Raw genomic sequence first — 18753 nt, 5'->3', positions numbered from 1 at the left:
ACAGTGACATTTTCCATAGCTGTCCCTTTTGTCCTCGTGGTTGCCATTGCCATTACACTTTCTTTGCACTCACTATCACCATCATCCTCACAGAAATGAGAGATCCTTTTTACACCCATTTGACCAAAAATGCTATTCAGGTTTGAGTTCATCTTTTTTGTTTTTAAATTTGATGGAGATTTGTAGGTTTTTTGTTTTTATTCCATCATATTTTCCATGCCTCGCCGCAAAAATCAGGTTGAGATTGCAAGTAAGTCCATGAACAGGACCTTGACGATTCTTGTGAAGCATGGGGAGCTCACTCAAGAGGGTATCAAGATTTTCTATGTCAATGTAGATAAGGAAGAGTGGAAGCTGGAGACACTATGTGATCTCGATGGGCCTTTGGTCATCACTCAAGAGTACTCATTATGCACGAAATCAGGTCTGGGTCCTCTCTAATTCTTAAAGTATCCTTAGTCATGGGTTCAGTCTAGTTGACCCATAAAAATAAAAATAAACACGTCCAAGGATTCTTGTAATTTGGGTTCTAGTAGTAAAAAATTATGTTTTCATCAATCATTAACTATGATCTGTAAACTCAACCAGATAACTACATTCCACCGAATTGGACACAGTGAGTTGGCTTGGAGGAAAGGTGTTGTAATCAACTATGTGACACACGAAGACGTTTATGACATCCAAAGGTTTAATAATGTGGTGATCGATGAGTTAGTTGCCATCTAATGTGGCGGATCTTCTCTTTTATTGGAGAACTTTGTGTCAATTGAGTCACGGCAGCGTGAACTATAAATTTTATCTGTTACTAAAATTCTCTTTTATAGATTTGATTTGATCGGTTTAAAAGGCATCCTCAGTCTCTGTCACTAGATGGCAGCATTCCTACCTTCATAGATTTATTGATCTCTATTTTTAAAATCCATAAATCATGTGTGATCTGTGATTAATTTTTTGATGGCAGAACTCCCTACTTTCATGATTTGTGTCATGTATGATCTATGGTTAATCTTGATTTAAACTTGTGATTAGCAATGATTTTTTTATCAATGATCAGGATTGGTGATCATATCTCTTAATTTATATTTTTAGTATCATTTTATTGATGGGGATGCAAAAAGTAGTTCAAAATATAATATATATATGCCTTACGAAGACCTCAAAATATCAATTGTGGCTCGGATTTGGTCATTTTGCCAAAACCTAACCGTTTTGAATCTATTTTTCCCTAGCAAGTTAGCAAACTAGCATTTATTTCAAATGAGATTCCAAAATTCAGAAATCGATCTTCATGTGATCCTTCTCTCCCTATTAGTTTTTTTTTTTTTTGGAGGTCCCTCCGTGCTAGGAATTCTTCTACAATTTGTTCTACATCAATAGATCTGTACTCCTCGGTATACACAATTGTACCTCCCCATAAATTAAAAGTTGTATCCCAAGGGAACCATGTATACTGAAGAACACAGATCAACAGCAATCGAACTCGACGCATCAGGTAGTCGACTGAGTTTGCCATGTGGGATAATCATATTGTCACGACTCAAAGTGGAAGCGAATCTGTATCTATCTATAATATAAAAGTAAGAAAAGTTGGGTCACAAATTGAACAGAATGGAGACTTTTTGTCTTATGCTTTAAGTTATGATCAAAAGTTAAATATAATATTTAACCCCTTAATTATTCCCAATACTAGACATTTTCTGGAATTTGAATCAAGAGAATCAGAGGCATTGAAGAATGAGAAGATCAATGTAATTGATGTATATGGGATGGCAGGGGCAGGCAAAACCACTTTGATGAAACACATAGGGAAACAATATTTGCCAAGAAACTACCATCTTCTTTTCGACGAGGTTTTGACGACGACTGTGTCTGAGAAGCCAGTCTTGAAAAACATTCAAGAACAAATTGCTGATAGATTGGGGTTGAAATTTTAGAATGAAAAATTTCTCCACAAGTCTAAGGCTCAGCAGGCTATTTGTAGCAGTATTGATTATAGCAATAAAAGTTTTACTAAATAGACTATTAAGAGAGGCACTAAAACTTAGGGACTAATTGGAAAGAACTCCTTCTGTCAGGCCCTTTAAGTAATTTTTCCATTTTTTTTTTTTTTTTTTTTGGGTTGAGGAGCGTAGGTTGTCGTGGGTAATTGTTTGTTTTTTTTTAAGAATTATCTGACAGACTTAACTGTTACAATTTTATTATAAAAACTCCCTTATTCGATCAAGGTTGTTACCAAACAAAACCTTACTTTATGAATTAGGCTAACATGACTAATATAGTAAGATTTAAAATCTTACTAAAGTTGTTCAGCCCACATGGGTTATCCAATTGGCAATTCAACACCACAGATTTTTATATTTTATGGAAAAACTCAGATTCAAAGAAAAAAAAATCCTTTTTAAGGTTGATCAAATGTTTTGAAAATGGATGGCCAACAAACTTCCAAATTTAAAACTAAAATTCAATAGTGAAAATTAATTTTTTTATTTTTTTTCTAAATTTCTCAGAATCTTGTCCTTTATAACCCTGTGGTATGAGATCACATTTTTCGATGCCAAAAATTTATGCGGTTGTGGAGGGATAAAATCATCTCTCATCTAGATCATTCATTTCACAACAATAAATGGGAATCTTGAGATGGATACGTGAAATCGTTTGAGAGGATTCTATCTAATTAGGGAAGAATCCCAATTTAAGAAGATTATTTCATTTTTAGATAATTATTAATTTGAATAGGGATAAATAGAGAAATTAAAATTTAATTAGAACCAAGATTTTATTTATTTATTTATTATAGTTTTAAGATTTTTTTCTATATAAAGGATTAAAGGCCATTGTAAAAAAAGGATAGAGAAAATAGGGAGACAGAGAAGAGGAGGTCATGTAACGAACTTTATTATAGTGGAAGGATCCCCTAAGTTCGATTATTTTTTAAGTTTAATGATGTGTTCTTGATTCAACTCATGATCTTAAGGTGTATCATAAAATACACCTCTACAACGGTCCTAATCCCCTCTAAGGTATGTTAAGTAATAAATTAACGGCATTGATTTAAATTTTATGACATGAATCCCCACTCCAAGATTTGCTAGGTAACAAATTAGAAAAAGTAAGGTTTGGTGAGTGACAAACTTCATAAAGTGTGGTTATGAGGTTCTCTTGGAGTTGTTAGAACTCCAAGGAGTTTTTGTAATAAAAATGCAATAGTTATGTTTGCCGGCTAAATCTCTTATTCTTATTCTTTTTCTTTTCACATAAAAGAAGAGAAGTTTAGCTTTTAACTCTGATATATCAATCACATCTCTCCCCTGTGTTGAGGGAGTAATTGTTTATTATTTTTAAAGAGAGAGAAGAGCAAGCAAAGGGAGAAAAGCTGGCCAGCGTCTTATTTAAAGACTGTAAGGAAGAGTGAACGGTGGCATTTCCATTGAAATTGTCGTCCTCCCTTGTTTTTTTATTGGAAAGTTGCCTAGTAATGTGAAGAGGCCGGAATAGCTAAAATTGTCTTGTTTTTCGTGAAAAAGGTTGAATGTGAACGGTGACATTTCCATTGAAATTGTCATCTTCCCTTATTTTTTTATTGGAAAGTTGCATAGTAATGTGAAGAGGATTAGTTAAAATTGTGCTGCTTTTTGTGAAAAAGGTTGAATGTGAATGGTGGCATTTCCATTGAAATTGTTATCCTCCCTTGTCTTTTATTGGAAAGTTGCATAATAATGCCAAAGGAAACATCTCACCTCCTTAATGGGGGTATTGTAGGGGGATAATTTTTTATTCTTTCTCCTAAAAGAGAGAATAGTAATTTATATTTTAACTCATGCTCAAAGATAGGTTTGTTTGCATAATATAAATCATCGGATCCGATTTTAATATGATCGGATTAAAGTTAATTTGAAATTGATTAAAATTTTCATGGATCTTAAAGCTCAATCTGAAAATTTAAAATCTTAATCCAATTTTTTCCTTTTCTTTTTTTGGATAGGAACAAGTTGAATACGGGTTCAAATCTAGATCATTGCTAGCCCTACCTTGAAATAGCTTTTTGTAGCTTTGGTCATTTTGTCAAAATTCAATGAAACTATTTTTCTCAAACAATAGGGTGGCACTATTTGCAAGCACCAAAAGTACCCTACATACCCACCTAACATTAAAATGTAAAAATTAAAATTTACATCTTTGCCCTTTTTTGAAATTCTCTCTACACACACCCTAATATATCAAACAAAAAACTCGTTTCTTATATACATAGGGTGGTGTTCGAAGGCCCTAAAGAGAGTCAAACATTGTGCCAAACATTTTTTCAATGTATAGGATAAAATTTTTGAAATGGGTTGATTTTTGGTGAGGATGATCTCCTTGATGTAAAGATCATCCTTACCAAAAATCAGCCCATTATGAAACTTTTAACCCCATCAAAAGTGGTTTACAAAAAATGGATGGTCCACGATCCTTCAACTTGTAAATTAGGGTTAGAAGTTTCAGAATGAGCTGATTTTTGATGAGGATGATCTCTTCACCATAGAAATCCTCCTCACAAGCCGATTCCCAAACTTCTAACCCCTATTTTGAAAAAGGTTTGCCACAATGTTTGACTTTCTTTAAAGCCTCCGAACACTATATATATGGGGACGGATCATAGGACATGCGTAAAAACAATGTAATAATAATAAATTTAAAATATGGGTTAGAGGTTTTGGATTGAACTGATTTTTTTGTAAGGACAATCTCTATGTTGAGAAGATCATTCACACAAAAAAAAAAAACATTAGTTCAATCTGAAAGTTCTAACCTCATCAAAAGTGATTTAGAATGTGGACCGTCTATTTTTTACCAATAATTTGTAAACCATTTTTAATGGACTTACTAGTTTTAGATTGAGCTGATTTTTTTTTTTTTTTTTTTTTTTTTTTTGAGGAAGATCTTCTCATCATAGAAACCATATTTTGGAAAATCATTGTTTATACACATGTTTTTACACATGTCCCATGATCCGTCCCTTATATATATATTCATCTCATTTTGAGTTTTGGGAGAGACTGAATCAATGGAGATTAGGTTTTAGGGTTTCTCTTTCAAGTTATCTTATTTCTTTAAAATTATATATATTTGCATTAATTATCAAAGTAGATGGAAAAACCACGAAACCTCTAAAACGAAGAATTTAAATCGAAGAACTTGAAAAAAAAAATGATAGATTTTGTTGGGTAGATTCAAATCAAACTTGTTTGAGAAAATTTGGTAGGTACCTATCGAACAAAACTTTCTCATGTGATGGTTTCAACTCTGTTTGACGTGTTAGGGTAAGAAAAACAAGTAAGATTAAAGCTTAAAACCCTCATTGAAACTTTTCTAAATGCAAAAAAGAATAAACTTTTCAACGATTGCTACAAAAAAAGAAGAACGAAATTGGGATTATAAATTTTTGAAGATTTCGTTGTAACAATTGAATATCCATATTGCAACGATAATATATACAATTTGGGTATTTCGAAAAGATCTATCAATATGTTGAAAATGATATCTTTTGAGCTTGATCCAAGATGTTGAAAATGAACGGCTACCAAACTCCCAAAATTTAAAATTCAAATTCAACTGTGAAAAATAATTGTTTTTTTTTTTTTTCCAGAGTTCTTAGAATTCCATTCTCTATGAGCCCGTGCCATCAGATCATGTTTTTGGATTCCCAAAATGTGGGGCCACGACTCTTATTAAGATTGAAGTCATTTTTCAACAAATGAAAGATTTTGTGAGTCCTTACTCACTAAATTTTAGGATAACTAAAACAACATTTGTCCAATTTTGACAAAATATGCCCTTTATTCTAAAGAGAATCAGTGGAGATGCTCTTAGTGCAGGGGAACACCAGAAGCACTAAGAAATGTTGAGTCACACCTGTAGTTATAGATTAGTGGAAGTTATATTAACATGCCACTCACTTCTAAGGATGGGCCGAACTTAAGATCAAAGGGATTTTTCTCAAAATGTTCGCAACTTATGTCCAAATTCCAGTTTTGATACATTGTTCATTTAAATTCCCAAAACATGTATTTCAAGTGAATTCGCCACTTTTATAATAAATGAAATTGCTGGTACATCTACAAATTCATAGATATTTAAATTGATGAACTCAGAAATTTGTAGATTAAAAAAATGACAAAGTTAGTGAAATTTCAATAAGCATTAGGCCACTTGGGCCTCTCGTTTATGGTCTCAATTGGGACTTACTAATTAAAATATTTTTTGAAAGATAAAGGGATTGCTTTTTTTTTTTTTTTTTTTTAAAGTCATGATAATTAGATTCCCTCACGTGGCATACTCAAAATACTTTCCTAACGTGGCATGTGCTAGAATTATAGATTTTATGCCTCGGGATACAAAAATAAACATTCCCATATATATATATATATATATATATATATTTGTGTGTGTGTGTGTGTATCCAAGGGAGTAAAGATCTATGGATCTAGCACATGCCACCTCTGGAGAGTATTTTGAGTATGCCACGTGGGGGACTAAAAAAATGAATCGTGATAAAATGACTCTCCCATGTGGCATACACAATTGCTTCCCCTTAATGTGACACGTGTGAGAACTGTAGATTTGTACTCCTTGGGATACACAACTGCATTTTTATGGGGATATGTAATTATGTATCTTGAGAAGTACAGATCTACGATTCTCACTGTAGACACTGCATTTTTGCTTAGACTGAGCCCGAGAACATGTAGAATCTTTTAAAAAAGAATTTAACTCAAGTCAATTTTCTAGTGGTTGCAAGAGTCTTACATCAGAGGCAACAGATAAATTGTATTTATTTTTTTAGCCTGATATGTAGGTAACCAACGGTCAGACTTACTTTTTAGCTTGGTCATAGATTACCAACGGCTAGAAAAAAAAATGCACCGTATAGAGATAACCAACGGTCAGGCTTAATTTTTAGTTTGGCCATAGGTTACCAACAACCAGAAAAAGAATTACTTAGTATGGAGGTGACCAACGGCCAAAAGGAAAATTTGCATTGGCCATTGGTCACCTAAGACTAGTTCTATTAGGCAGTTATGAGTCTCATGTGCACTTAAATTTTATGAGAGTTAATTACCCTTTAACCCATTTCTTAATTGTTTTTCCCCTAAGAAAAACCCTCATTTTACCCTTTTACCCATAGTTTAATTTTCTAATAAATCCATTCAAAGTTGTTTGGTAAATTCTCATTTTCTTCTAATTAGGACCTTTGGTCTATTTGTTCCTCACATAAATGTAATTACTACTCTAACATCAAGTTGTTAAAGCCTAATTTAGGTAGTTTACACTTAATGCACCCTAAGTCTATCCTCAATCTTAGAAGAGTCAATATAATTAAACAAAGTTCTAAAGGTTTTGACAACTTTGCCCAACCCATAGATTTCTCTAGAACTTATGAGAAAAGACTAGACTAACCATAAGTTGTTAAAGAGTTAGTTGAATTAGATGACTCTAATATCCAAAATCCTCATTCATATTTACATGTCATCTAGTCTAATTTTCTAGGATTTGACTCAAAGCTAAAGACCTAAGACTTTTCTAGTCTTCTTAAAAAATTCTATAGAAAATAGAACTTTTTACAATCCTACCCTCTTGATCATCATGATTGGTGAGACCTTAGGTAAGTAAAAGACCTTTAAGTCCAAGGAAAGTAGAAGTCATTTGAATTTTCTCTAGAGGTTTATTTGCAAATAATGGGAACCTCAGAGTTTAGGACAAGTCTATCCTCAAGGGTTTCCCAAAATCCTATAAATAGGACCCTCATTTAAGGCAAAAAAGGATAGGAAAATGATCCAAAATTCAATCCAAATCTCTCCTCAAAGGACAAGGAAGTGATCCAAAATTTTATCCAAGTCTTTCCTTTAAACTCCAACCTATCTAAACTCTATCCAAATCCATTCCCAAATCTCCAATAAACTTTTAGCTAAGAAGAAAAAAGAAGAGTCCAAGGTGAGGTATTAGCAAAAATTTTAGAATTTCCCTATGTGGTTCCCCTCTAACTCCCCCCTTCTATCTATTCCCCTCTTTACATTTAAGGAAATTTATATTCATGCTTTCTTTGCTTACAATAATGTAAATCTTAAACTTGTTCTTGTAAGGCTTAGAGGTAAAGAAAAAAACCTCTTAGAAGCAATCTCCTCCTATAAGCTCTCAAGAGAGTTAGAATAGTTATTTTTTTTTTTTTCTTAGCTTTCTAGCCATATTTAAATTCCTAGAGTAATTGTTTTACTTTCATTGCAATTTAAATTCTAAAATATATATTTTGCTTTCTTTCTTAATGACTTAAGAGCTAAAGAATAATCCCTTTTGAAGGTAATTTTCCCTTTTTAAGTCTATTATATGCATACACTACATACACACACATCGCTTTCGCTTTCATTAAAATAACTAAGGGTTAAAAGTAAGGATCTACCTATATCTACACCTAATTTTCTAAGCTAACAAAAACAATTCCAAAGATAACACATTGCATGCATAAGGTCTCTAGTCTTTGTACAGTGGTGTCCAACTCATGAACACCTCCTAAAAACTAAACGAACAACAAAATGCTCCCAAGTGAACACATAAACTATAAAGAGCCTTTGGATCCCAAAAAGGTGAAATCCGCATGGATTTTCATCAAAATCCTAAGCTCATAAAAAATTCCAACACATTTTCCTATTTTGACTTGTCCATTGGTATAATCTCTGAGTTTCCTAAGACTAGACTATAGTTGTTTGATTTCTTAATTTTTTTTCATAATTTTTTTTTGTTGTTTTCAAAATCAAGTTAATCTTTCAAAATCACTCCTATAGTCATATATTAGTAACCATCTTAGGAAGAGTGGAATAATGTGCCTAACACCTTCTTTATCTCTCAACTGAACCTCCTTGTCATAGATCTTTAAATAGATCATTTCCCTTATCTTTTGGATATGTGAATCACTAAAAGCCAAAAAAAAAAAGAATTTAAAAGAAAATATTTTTTTATAATGTCCATTTACACTTTAATTGAATGGTGACGGCTCCTAAACCAGTGAGCTGAGCTCAAACCTCCCCAAATATTTCGAAACCCACGTATCTATACTCACTAATGTCATGTCAAGGGAGTTGATTAAATATGCCACGTGGGGGAGTCATTTTTTCATTACTCTAAAAAAATCGAGAGGTGTAGTCTCTAAATACCACGAAAGTAGCATTGTGTTTTCATGTGTCATATGCCCTCCTACATTTGAGATTCTATGCTCAAACAAACTCTACGCCCTCACAGTTTTCCTTACCAACACACACATTGTCTCTCTCTCTCTCTCATTTGTTTGCATCTTGAGGAGATGATCGGCAATGAATCTCTTGGTTACCCTCATTAGAAAAATTGGTGATTGTTCAATTGTTCCTCTTGGGCGTCAGACCGGTAACATTGCTAATTACAAGACAATCATTAAATATCTTCAAATAATGGTTGAATATTTGTTAAGGATGGTAACTGATGTAAAACGATTGGTAGAAGTAGCTCAACGAAATGGAGATTGGTGACACCGAAAGGATCAATGATGGCGGATTCAAAGGTGGGTGTTGCGCTCATCATCATCATCGTCATCTATATAAAGAAGTATATATGAAAATGCAAAAAGCATTGTATTTTATGTTGCAATGGAAAGAGGGAAAATGCATAAATAAATAAAAATCCTTATATAACAACAAAATTTATCCAAAAGAACTTTAAAATTTTCCTCAAATACTGTAAATCCTTGTAGAAAAAAGACACCCAGGCATAGACTAAATACAAATTGAAAAAAAAAAAAAAAAAACTAGAGAGAGAGAACTTTAACTTTCATTATCGAATAAGGTAGAGAGAAAAAGAGAGCGACGTAGTTTAAGGGAAATTTTAACTTGCTTCCAAGCTAATGATTCTTGTTAACTAAAATTTCTGCTGGTTCGAAGATTTTTTTAATTAACATTAACATCAATGAAGATTATCAGTGAGATCTTAGGATTTAAGTGATAAAAGAACTAATTACAAGATACATGGAAAGATGAGAATCTTAAGGCTTTTATGCTTCGTGGCTTCGTAATTCCATTATTTTGGGCCTTGTATGTCAAATTGTGAGCCATAAAAATCTTCAGCTTCTCATTTTTCACAAGTAAAGAAATTAGGAGACGTGAAATATAACAAATATTGAGAAAAAGTGATGATTTAAAATATGAATCATGCTGGAGTGACCTCTGCGAGGGACATTTTGACATGGTGGTGCACACATGTATGTAGATGTATTTTACTCGTATCTCGGAGAAAATGCATCTTCTGACATGCACGCATCACCATGTCAGGATGTCCCCGTGTGCCCCCCATTGAGGTCACTCTAGCGATAATCTTAAAATATATATAAATGTTTGCTTTTTTGTTTGTTTTCCACTTCTAAACATCCCACTTCAAATCATCATGAAGTAAACCGACAAAGATGTTCTAAATCATCACAATTCTATATCAACTCGAGTTTTGAATCAGCTTAATCGACCGGTCATCTTAGTCTTACATTTGAGAGAGGATGCCTCCAAAACAGCGAGAGAGAGAGAGAGAGAGAGAGAGAGAGATTATTATTATTATTATTATTATTATTATTACATAAGAACTGAAGATTATGAATTTGCGAGTGATGAATAAGTATTTTGCAATTTTTCAAAAACGAAATTAAAGCTAAGAAAAGTTAAAACATAAAATCAAAACTGAAGATCAAGAGCTGCAGCACGAAAAAAAAAATAAGAAAAAGAAAGGGGTTTGGGATCAATCTTCGCACTGATTGATCCAAACAAAAGAAGAAATTCCAGCTTTTCGGTGTTGCACTAGTTCCCATTGGAAACTGCATGTGAAAAAATAAAGTAAATAGAGGATGAGAACTGATAAATTTGATTTAATGTATTGTTAAAAATTGAGAAGAATAAGTTTTGCAAGTTACAGAGAAGGGCTTGGAGAAGGTGAAGAGGCAATGAAAGACCAAACCGACATTTAGGATACAAAAGGAATTTATTTTTAAAGAAGAATTTTTTTGTCAAATGAAAAAATGGAACCAAGAAATCTCTTTCTATATATGTAATATATAATAGATAATAAATATCATTTTATTGATGGGAATGCAAAAGGTAGTTCCAAGCCGTCGAGGGGCTAGAATTCCAAGGGGACAACCATGTTAGCAGGAAATTTATTGAAGGGGGAGAACATGAAAGCGCTATAATAGAAGATGTTGCATAGGAGACGATGGGTATGAATCATTCTCCATTGTTCAAGGTAGATATGGAAGATAACTTGAGTAATTGGGGTGTGAAAGGTCAAAACATCAGGTAGTGGAATTTTTAACCGATTAGATCATAAAGAATTTGAATGAGATTAGTTGGTCTGCCGACTTGATCACAGAAAGACAGATGGAAGGGTCAGATATTCTATTAGAATTGGCATTAAATAAACGTGACGAGATTGAATTATGCTATGATGCAGCGATTAATGAGGAGGAGTCACCAAACAAAGAATAAAGTATCCGGGACAAGGTGGAGCTCATTCTAAGAGCAGAGGGGGATTAGATAGAGATAAGACAGCAATGTTGTCTGAGTAAAGGGAAAGAACTAGAGGTGGTAGATGAGAACAGAGTTAAGAAGTTAAGAGTGAGACTAGCCAAAGAAGTCTAGGAGCTGCAGAAAACAGGAGCTATGATAAAGGCCGGAGCGTCTTTAATTTTAAGGAGTGGGCAAAAATTAAATGTTACAAATGTCGATTAGATTCCTTTCTTGGAATGTGTGTGGCATTAATGATAGAATCAAAAGGGTTTTAGTTAAGTCAATACTTCAAATGTACAAACCTCACATCGTGACTTTATAGGAAACGAAAATGAGTAGTGAATAAAGTTGTCTTGCGAGACATTTGGGGTAATTGGAACATGGGGTGGAAATATCTGGTAGCTAATAGGACAGCAGGGGGAATCTGGGTTCTTTGGGACAAAAAGGTGATTGAGGTTAATGATTCTTTAGTGGGAGCATTCTCTGTGTTAGTCCTATGCAGGTGTGTAGGGAAGGAAGACAGTTGGGTATTCTCGGGCGTAATGGGCCTACCAAATAGTGGGAACGAAAACAATTCTGGGAGGAGTTAGATAATATGAGTGCTTATTGGAATCGTCTATGGTGTTTGGGTGGGGATTTTAATGTTATCAGGTTTTCTTATAAGAAACAAGAGGGTTCGTAGTTAACAACAAAGATAAGAAGATTTAGGAAATTTGTAAACAGGAACAACTTGGTGGATATTCCTCTTCAGGGTAGAAGCTTCACCTGGTCCAACTATCATGATGTGCCTACCCTTAACAGATTAGACAGGTTCCTCGTCTCAGATGACTGGGCATTGTTGTTCGATCAAATTTTCCAGACGGCTATTCCAAACTCAGTGTTCGATCATTGTCCTATACAGTTGAAAGTAGGGTCATTTCGTAGAGGCCCTATCCCATTTCGTTTTAAAGTTATGTGGTTGAAGCACCAAAATTTCAAGGAGTTGGTGATAGAATGGTGGATGAGTTTTGTTTTTACAAGTACAGTAGGGAGGTGTTTAGAAAGAAGTTGAAGGCTCTAAATGAAGTGCTAAAAAAATAGAACAAGAAATCTTTTGGAAGGGTGGATATGGAGAAAAAAGAGGCCCCTTTGAGAATTGAGGAGTTGGATAAAATTAAGGAGCTGAAACAGATCTCGACAAGCGACAGGTCAACGAGAATTAGCCTTCAGGAGAAATACTAGTGGATGGCTCTTATGAAGGAGATTAGTTGGACACAGAAAGACAGAATTAAGTGGCTTAAAGAAGGGGATGATAACACTAAAATTTTTCATTACATGGCTAATGCCCGTAATAGGAACAATCGCATCACAAGAATAAATGTGAATAGGGAGAGGTTGGAAGGGGAAGAGGAGATTGCTAAAGGGATCGTAGACTTCTATGCGAAATTGTATACCGATGATATGTGTATCAGACCAAAACCCGAATTGCTTCAATTTAATAGAGTTTCTGAGCCTCAATGTGATTGGTTGAAAAGATCCATGGAAGAAGATGAGATCTATGAGACTATTTCAAGCATGAAGAATGATAAAGCCCTGGGCTGGACGGTTTTCCCATGGAGTTTTACAAAACTTGCTGGGAGATCATTAAGTGTGATTTTATTACAGTAATTGAGGAATTCTTTAGAGATGGAGTGGTTGATCTCGATTCTACTTGTACTTTCATCGCTTTAATTCCTAAAGTTGGGGGAATGGAAGATGTAAAGATTTGAGACCTATCAAGTTGGTGAACTCTAGTTACAAAATTATCACGAGTATCTTTGCGAAAAGATTAAAAGACGTCATCTAAGGACTTATAGGATGCAATCAAAGTGCGTTCATCAAAGAGAGGTAGATTTTGGATAGGGTTCTAATAGCAAACAAATGCATTGACTCTAGAATGAGATCTGGCAAAGCGGGGGTGGTTTGTAAGGTGGACCTTGCAAAGGCTTATGATTACGTCAATTGGCAGTTCTTGGAATACATGCTTGTTAGAATGGGCTTTGGAAGGACATGAATCTCCTAGGCTATGGTATGCGTCTCTTTACCATCCTTCTTAATCTTGGTGAATGGAACACCCCATGGTTTTGATAAGATCCTAATAATATCATTTTGGGACCGTAATTTCACCGAGATTACCATCGTATAAATACTAGTTCCCTTAAAATAATAATAAAATTTATTAAATCCTAAATTAATGTGGTTAACAATAGTTTGTTACTAATTTTAGGTGAAAAGGGCACATTCGGAAACCAACAAAAGAAATAACAATTACTGTTACAACATACGAGCAAAAAGGAAGCATCCGGCAAAATCTCGAGGATTTTGGGCGCCACGTCACCGCGCCGCGGTCAGTTCGAGGAATTTTTCCTCGAGATTTTTACAGAAGCTTCGGTGGTTGTAACTGATTGGGCCATTCGAATCGAATTATCCGCCAAATCATCCCGATTACCCGAATACGAACATTATAAAATTGAGGGTTGATTTCAAAGAAGGGGTCCCCTCTTGGGTCCCTCTTAGGCTCTTCTCTTCTATAATTTTCTTTAGTTTCTTCTTTTAATTCTCTGTAATTTTTCCTTTGGGTGAGCTTTTGAGAGGAGTGAGAACATCAAGAGTAATCCATTAGCTTTATTGTAACTCTTTTGAGAGATCATCAAGGAAGGAATCAAGTTGCAACACTATTCTACCTTCTCTTCTCCATCTATCATCTTCTTGCTTTTATTATTGTTGCAATATGATCCTTGCGATGATCGGCTAGATCCTCTTTAGAGAAATCAAGGATGCCAGAGCAATTTCATCCTACCAATGTTGTTTGATTCTTTATTTCTAGTTTACATTAATTCTGAAAATCCTCTTAGGATAAGATTAGCAAATTTATACATTCAAATCAAGCTTAGATGATTGTTACTTAGATAAGCTCAAGAACAATCATGCTATGTGAAGAATTGAAGTATAAGTCAGCTACACTTGTTTGAAGTTGGGATTCTCATGAATACTCTTCGGTTACCATCAATGTTTAATTCGATTTATCTTCCGATCCACGAGCAATGACTTGCTACGTGGATTGAGTTATAATTAGAATAAATCAGCATTTTGGATGACTTGCAATGGTAGACTTGAGCTCTCTAAGCCCTTTCTCACTAGTTTCAATTTCTCTTTTCTATTACTAATTTTCATTTTCTAATTTTCAACAAATCTGTTTTGTCTTTAAAAAAATCTATTTTCTAATTCTGTTTTGCCTTCTAACCGAATGAATCTTTGAATCTAAACAGTACCTGTGGAACGAATTCGACTTGCCCAAAGTCTTAGTTCACATCTTAATCTCTGCATTTATTTAGCAAGATTTACAATCGATCAAAATGGCGCCGCTGCCGGGGACAGCGAGTTGATTCATTTTTCAATTCGGAAAGTATCCGAAACAGTTTTCGAAACAGAACCGAATGTGTTTTGCTTGAAACAGAAGCCAAACGAACAAAAAAAAATTGAAAAAAATTTCATTACAATCCTCAAGATATCAGAAACCATTTCCAATTTGAAAAATCGATTTTCATCAAAATTTTACCGCGCTGCGGTTGCCCCTGGGTGCTCCGCGGTGACGTGGCAATATTTTCTGCTGATTTTTGTTGAAAAAGCTTCTGGCATCATGGACATTGTAATGGTCATATTTATTTTTGTCCTTAGTATTCTGATTTGAATAAATTTGTTATTTTCAGGTGGAGGACTCAACGGAAGTCAACGAAAAATTGGTGAAAAAGGCGACACGTGGAATTTTTATCCACTGAATTGATTTCCTCACCAAGAAGATCAGTAAATTCAAATTTTCTCTGCATTTTTATTTTTCTTAGAAAACAACTTATATTAGGAACTTGAACTTGTATTAATTTTTAATTTCATCCGAGAGAGCTCGGATTGTAATAGATTTAAGGACGGACGATAGTGGGACGAAACTATCTCAGTCCCTCGGGTTCGTACACCAAGTTTGGTGTTGGTGGCCCGAGTCGACTCAACTCGATCATCCCCCGTCTAGAACGGGAGGTAAATTTCGAAACACTCACGCATCACTCGCTAGTGAGTTTCTGTATTGTTTTTGAGTGACTAATCTATACAAATTGGATTGCACATAGTAACAAGGGCACCCTTACGAGGATGGCACCATAAGATAAGAATCGGAGTTCATTACCGATATCTTGCCCTTCTAGGAAAATCAAATTCACAGCAAATTAATTAATTAAAATTAATTAGACTGGACTCTAGGTTCCATCGAGCTCATTAAGCAAAGCTAATCAAAAGTTGCACCAATTGCACTTCTTAATCGTGAATAGTGCTTAAGCGCAATCTTGCCCTGCAATTCTACGTGAATTCAGGGGATAGACTACGTCTATTCAAGACGAGAGGTGATCTAAGAGTGCCCTTGCTCAGCATTGTGCGCCACCTCCCCTCTGGAGATTAAACTGGCTGTTCCGATTTCAGAGATTTGGGTTGGAGGCTTTGATTAATCCTTTGAACCAGTTAGGAGCTGTCTAGTCATAGGCACCCAATTTTCACGTGTGAATTCCTTCCTCTTCTGTGTGCAATTCAATAGTGTATGTTAGGTTAGATATATAACCTCGAGCAGATTTATATCGTCATGAAATTTAGGAGAAAATCATTGATCTCGTGCGGCTTATGTGATAATTATGGTCATTCTCCCGAGCATTGTCCGAGTCAGCCCATGTAACAGGCCAATATGCATCATTCTCAAAACTCGTATTGGATGCCAACACCTAGTTCATTCGACCAACCCTACAATGTTGATAATTTGTTTTCCCAAAATTCCATACTGTGTCAGAACGAGTTCACTCAGGGTAGTCATTTTGGTAACCATGAGGAGTTTTATTTGCATAACACCTTGATGATGAATCCAACCATAATTTCCCAACAATCCTATGATTCTCAACATTTCTCCGATTACAGAGCTACAGAGCCTGAGCCAACATCCACTCACTCATATTTGTCTTCTCATCAATCATCGTCATTAGAGTCTATGATGTCTGCCTTCTTAATTCAACAACAACAGTTAATCCAACAACAACAGCTCCATCAACAAATGTTGGTAAATCATCAACAACAATGGGATATGGGTCAAGCCTTAGTCAACATAGGAACTCAACTGAGTCACCTAGCGTTATCCTTAGAAGAAGGAAAATTTGATAAATTCAAAAATGAAGATATCTCAATCCCGGAAAATCCACCATTCTTTCAAAATAACCTTAGTGACCAGTTCTACTCTTTTGAAGATTTCGATGATTGTCCATCAACAATTGATAACCCTGTCTTAATTGAAGTTGAAATTCAAACCAATGAGGTTACAATTCCAACCGAAGCAACGATGGAAGTCCAACTAGGTCAGCTTATTGTGCCCTTAGAAGAAAGAGAGAATGGTCAATTTTTAAATGAGATAACCCATGAGGGCCAACCAATGTTTCAAAGTCCTAATAAGCAAGGTGATTGTACAAATTTGGCTAAACAAATTGATCCGCCATCAGAGGAGACTGTTGTCCAAGAGGAATCAACAACCAATTCTAATTTGTTAGTCACACCAATTCTGACCATTATTGAGTCAACTTCGTATCCTATCCAACCCATCATTTCACAAAAGTGTAAAGACCCTTCATGTCTTACAGCTTCCATTCTCTTTAAGAATACGATGATTGAAATTTATTTTGAAAATGTGATGACACTAAGAACTGAGGACAAACGAGGGTTGTTGATCATTTTTAAAAATAATTTCCAAGTCCTAACGATGGTAAAAATTTGTCTACCTATCAATTGGGGTGGGAAGTCGATCGTTGTGTCCGTCAAAATGAATGTTAGGAAAATTCCTATATATCAGACCTTTTGATAGGTCTGGCTGAAGACGTTAAACTTAGCGTTGCTTGGGAGGCAACCCATGTGCTTTTATTTTAATAAATAGCGTAGTTAGGAAATAAAATTTTTCTTTAAAAAAAAAAACCTCTAACCTTAATCCCTTTCTCATTCTCTTCATCTTCAAATTCACTATCAAAACAAATCAATGAGTGTCACTAGGACTGCAGCCTGGTCACTAATTATTGATTGAGTAGCAGAGATAGATGTTAGCTTATATTGAGGAGAAAAAGGCACAGACCACTGAATGTTCGGATTAAGATAGGTTTAAATTTTAGATTAGGATGTTTTTAATTTCTTAATTTCTTAATTAGGTTATTTTTCTATTTTAGGAAGGATTTCTTTTATGAAAAAAAAAAACTGCTTCGAAAATTATCATTGTTATAATTTTCATTCTTTTTAGAGTAGTTGTAACAAGACTTTGCACATTAATGCCCAATCCGTTTCAGGTGTGATCTAACATTTTTATTTTTTCTTACTGCTTGCATATTGAGGACAATATGTCATTTAGGTTTGGGGGTATTAAGTTAGCTCACAATTGCATTGCATTGCATCTCATTAGTATTTTAGGTTCATGTTTATTTCATTGCTAGTTTAATTTCATGTTTAAAAAAAAAAAATTTCAAAAATATTCAACACTTTCGAAATATTTTCTTCAAAATCTTTGTATATATTTTTTACATATGAATTTCAAATCTCAGGCCCACGTTCTAACTTTTGATCAAAAGTTCTTTTTGGTTATTCCTCATTAAGAAAATTATAAAAGAATTACTTTAAAAATTTACTTCTGATTAAGTATTTGGAAAGATAAGATTTTTTGGAATAAAAGTTGACCCACTTCTCTGTCTAGAGTGTTAGGGAAAATCTAGTCTAGTGAACTATGACTTCTTTGTCCCTTGGTTGGCTTGTTAGAAGAAAAACAGAATTGAAGTTAGTATTACTTGGATAACAACCATAGGATTAGACTGGGTACCTTGAAAAGGGCTACCTGCTTTTTGTAAAAAGAACATCAGAAAATGGTAAACTGTGATAAAATATAAAAAAGAAACAGAAAATACGAGAAAAATGTCAAAGATGGCTAGAACTGCAAAAATGAAAAAAGAGTCCAATGAGATCAAATAGTGCAGTAGGGTGAAAGCCGTCAATGGTAAAAATGTGAGTAAACTGGAATATCACAGATAAAGCCCCTTAGAGGTATTAAAGTGAATATCCACACCCTCACAACCCCAGACAGGATGCTTAGTTTTGAGTTAGAACTTAGGTAGAACCAACCATTCTTAGCAGTTAG

The 18753-nt window shown here is 34.5% G+C and overlaps 1 protein-coding gene across 5 annotated transcripts in view; it reads left to right on the top strand.

Moving 5' to 3' along the window:
• The window catches only part of LOC147388481 (putative disease resistance protein At4g27220), a 51143-nt gene that overhangs the window by 3754 nt on the left and 28636 nt on the right, over nt 1–18753 (top strand). The window contains exons 2-4 of one of the 5 annotated variants that reach the window (XR_015170413.1): nt 5–140; nt 338–424; nt 589–983. The exons of 1 other annotated variant lie outside the window; for it this stretch is intronic. Coding sequence is in view for 1 of the 4 variants with exons in the window: in XM_086417580.1 (XP_086273706.1) it covers nt 5–7 (3 nt within the window). In the remaining 3 variants the exon portion in view is untranslated. Of the gene's footprint in view, nt 1–4; nt 985–18753 lie in introns of those variants that run through there. 3 more of the 5 variants (XR_015170412.1, XR_015170411.1, XM_086417580.1) reach the window with 3 other exon arrangements.

Source organism: Akebia trifoliata, chromosome 12 (genome assembly GCF_017979445.1).
Source record: "Akebia trifoliata isolate Shusen 1 chromosome 12, ASM1797944v1, whole genome shotgun sequence".
NCBI lineage: Eukaryota > Viridiplantae > Streptophyta > Magnoliopsida > Ranunculales > Lardizabalaceae > Akebia > Akebia trifoliata.
The sequence above is the reverse complement of the archived record's forward strand: the minus strand, read 5'-3'. Positions and strand labels throughout refer to the sequence as shown.